Source organism: Galeopterus variegatus, unplaced genomic scaffold (assembly GCF_000696425.1).
Source record: "Galeopterus variegatus unplaced genomic scaffold, G_variegatus-3.0.2 Scaffold2179, whole genome shotgun sequence".
Classification (NCBI taxonomy): Eukaryota; Metazoa; Chordata; class Mammalia; order Dermoptera; family Cynocephalidae; genus Galeopterus; species Galeopterus variegatus.
The window spans coordinates 52057-54623 of NW_007728290.1; the positions used below are offsets into that span (position 1 = coordinate 52057).

At 42.3% G+C, this 2567-nt stretch overlaps 1 protein-coding gene across 1 annotated transcript in view; it reads right to left on the reverse strand.

The window, feature by feature from the left end:
• Window positions 1–249: 249 nt before the first annotated feature.
• Window positions 250–2567, reverse strand: part of DGKE (diacylglycerol kinase, epsilon 64kDa) — a 32763-nt gene continuing 30445 nt past the window's right edge. The window contains exons 10-12 of the mRNA XM_008580861.1: window positions 1618–1745; window positions 1263–1374; window positions 250–799 (exon numbers count right to left, since the gene is read on the reverse strand). Coding sequence (XP_008579083.1) covers window positions 620–799; window positions 1263–1374; window positions 1618–1745 — 420 coding nt within the window. The 3' untranslated portion in view covers window positions 250–619. The remainder of the gene's footprint in view (window positions 800–1262; window positions 1375–1617; window positions 1746–2567) is intronic.

Genomic DNA, 2567 nt, shown 5'->3' on the forward strand with positions numbered 1-2567 from the left:
ACCCATACCCTGTTGGATGTACAATGTGTCCATCAAATGTGTGGTTCAAGAATAAGAAATGAAGACAGCATATATATTTTTTTTTTTTCCTTTTTGTCTTTTTCCGTGTCCGGCAACGGATTGCAACCCTCAGTGTCGCCCCCGTACCGGACCGGGACCAGCAACGGGATCGCAACCCTCGGTGTTGCTCCCTCGCCTTGCTCAGCCAGTGAGCGGGAACCGGTCTGTATGTGGGATCCGAACCCTCGGGCGGGAGCGCCGCCGCGCCTCCCAAGCGGCGCACTACAGCAGTGCGCCACCGGGCCGGCCCGACAGCATATATTTCAGAGTGACTCCACTCTCAAAACACACAGCCATGAAAGTCATTTCACCTTTGTGCAACTTTCTGTGACTTTTTAAAAGTTAGTACTATACAATCAAAGTATTTTGCTGAAAAAAGAACAGGCATTTGTAAATAACTGAAGTTTGGCTGTTTTGGGAATGCTATGTACATAAATGTACAACCATTATACAACTAGTGAAACTAAGACTGAACAGCTGATACAGAATTTCTACTTCTGGATGAACATCTATCAACCTGTTTGTGAGGGTTCCATGCTGTTTTCATCTCCTCCTCTGTCTACTCAGTGTCCTTTATGTCCTCTTGATCCGAAGTACTAGAGACGTCATCATCAGTTTGTTCTCCAGAGAGGTATAACATCAGTGCATGTGTCTTGTGAGTTATGGTGACAGTGCAGGGCCCTTGGGCCCACGGCTCCCCATCTACCTGCATTGGCATCATTGAGCACTTCAAAATCAGCTAGTATTAGAGAAAGAATAATTACAAAACAGTCAGTCCCCAGAAAGTTCGGAGAGGTCTTCATTAAAACCCACCTGCATTTCACTTTCAGGAAATTAATCTGAATGTATCTTTATTCATCAGATGTTTAAGGAATTATTTATTTATTTATTTATTTATTTTTAAAAGATGACTGGTAAGGGGATCTTAACCCTTGACTTGGTGTTGTCAGCACCATGCTCTCCCAAGTGAGCCACAGACCGGCCCCAAAGGAATTCTTTTTCACTGAATGCTTCAGTGAATTGCAGGCCACGTTTCCTGTTTTCTCCCCATCCCACTCAAGCCCCTGGTGTAGGGTGACCAACAGCATGAGCCATAAACCACTGTTTAAAGAAAGCTATAGCGTGTATACTTTCTTCTACATTATCAGTGTCTTGGAAAGGGACTGGGACATATCCGCATGTTATAGCAATATCTCACCTACCCGCACTGTATGTGCCTGCCCTATTCGAAAAGGATTTGCCAGTTTCACTTGAATCTGAGCACAGTGGAAAGACCCATACACTCCAACGACTTCCAGTAAACCATCATCATGCCTAAAATTGGAAAAAGGAAATATGGATTATATAATGCATTAAAATAAAACCAGCCATGTTGGGGCAAGTACTTTTTAAAATAGGTGAATAATCAACTTATCAAATACTTATACTAATGAGATATATATAATAAAAGAAAATTGGAGGAAAAAATGTTAAAGTCTATAAACAATCTACTTTAAGGAAAACAGACCAAAACACCAAAAACAAACAAAAAACCAAACAGATCACAGATACACATACCTGGCTAGAGGATAAGTCTCATCTCCCATCCCTTCCCACAGTCTGCAGCCACCGCCCCAGTATCCAATGTTCAGAACTATAATACCTTCCAAATTAGGCAGTTCTACTCGCTCACCATCCAGTTCTAGCTTTAAAGAAATAAAAGTAGTTACGACAGGGCACACTGTTGGCACATGTACCCACTCAGCATTCACACCCATTTCCATCTGCGTGCTTATGTAAGTTGTAAGAGATGCAGGTGCAGGAGAAGACTACTTTTTACCTCTCACTCAGGGTGAATCTGGCCTGTTGATGACATCCTTTTTTGTTAAATCCCATTATTTTTTCAGGCCTTATTTAACTTACTGTTTCAGTAGCACCCGATGCTGCTGACCCCTCCCTCTTTTCCTGAAACCTTCTCTCTTTTGCTTTCTGGGAACCACAGACTCTGCTTCTCTGGATGCTCCTCCTCAGTTCCTACTGACAGCTCGTTTCCTGTTTCATGTCAATGGCATTCCCCATAACTATGCACTCATAAGCCCCTTTCTCTTCTCATGCTCCAGATCATGGAGGGCAATCTTAGCCATTTCCATTCCTTTGTCATCTCTGTGCTGACAGTTCTATTTATCTGGTCCAGGAAAGTGAACCGGGCCAGACCTATACATCCAACTGCCAACAAAACACTTCCACTCACTGTGGCATAAAAAGCTCCTACATACAGGACTGAGTTAAGCAACTTCTCCACAACCTGGATAACCACGCCTATTTGACATTAACCATTTCCTTTGACAAATGCAAGTTAATCTTTAAAATGCTATGATGTCACCACATTAACAATTAAGACAGAAATGGTCTTTCCACCCATACCCTGTTGGATGTACAATGTGTCCATCAAATGTGTGGTTCAAGAATAAGAAATGAAGACAGCATATATATTTTTTTTTTTTCCTTTTTGTCTTTTTCCGTGTCCG